At 69.8% G+C, this 711-nt stretch overlaps 1 protein-coding gene across 1 annotated transcript in view; it reads right to left on the bottom strand.

Moving 5' to 3' along the window:
- Window positions 1-711, bottom strand: part of STK35 (serine/threonine kinase 35) — a gene marked incomplete at its 5' end in the record, with an annotated part of 24,806 nt that extends 24,095 nt beyond the window's left edge. Inside the window, one exon of the mRNA XM_019509774.1 lies at window positions 462-711. Coding sequence (XP_019365319.1) covers window positions 462-711 — 250 coding nt within the window. The remainder of the gene's footprint in view (window positions 1-461) is intronic.

Here is a 711-nt window from a genome sequence, read left to right on the forward strand (position 1 = left end):
AACGGGAGCCCTATGGGGGTGCAGGGAGATTCCTAGGGGTGCTAAGAAGCCTGTGGGGTGCAAGGATGCCAGGAGTCCTGGGGGGGGTGGTGGTATTAGGTTGCAACGGGTGCCAGGAAATCCCCAAGGGCATTAGGATGCCTGTGGGGGTACCAGGGACACTGGGAGCCCTGGAGGCACAGTGCAGGGGGCCAGGGCTGCCTGTCAGCACTAGCACAGGGAGGTTCCCAGGGGGTGTTAGGATGCCAGGGACGCTGGGGTGACACTGGGCAACCAGGGGTGCCAGGATCCCATCGGGGCTAGCGCAGGGAGGTTCCTAGGGGTGCGGCAGGTGTCCGGGCAGGGGGTGCAGGACGCCAGGAGCCGGGGGGTGGGGGGATTAGGCCGCAAGGGGTGCAGGGAGGATCCGTGCGGGGTGCAGGGTGCGGGGCAGGGGCCGAGGAGGCCCCGCGCGGCCGTACCTTTGAGCGAGGTCTCGACGAGGCGCAGGTAGAGCTGGCTGCGCTTGTTGCCGTGGCTCATGCGCTGGCCCAGGCCGTGGCGCTGCAGGACGCACTCCTCGAAGCGCACCACGTTGGGGTGGCGGCGGCGCAGGCTGGTCAGGGCCCAGAACTCGGCCAGCGCCAGCTCCACGTTCTCGGGCGCGTCGCAGCGGATGCGCTTGACGGCGCGGCGGGCGCCGCTGCGGCCCGACACGGCCTCGTAGACCAC

This window comes from Gavialis gangeticus, unplaced genomic scaffold (assembly GCF_001723915.1).
Source record: "Gavialis gangeticus isolate Ggan-Ray unplaced genomic scaffold, GavGan_comp1, whole genome shotgun sequence".
In the NCBI taxonomy this organism is placed as follows: Eukaryota; Metazoa; Chordata; order Crocodylia; family Gavialidae; genus Gavialis; species Gavialis gangeticus.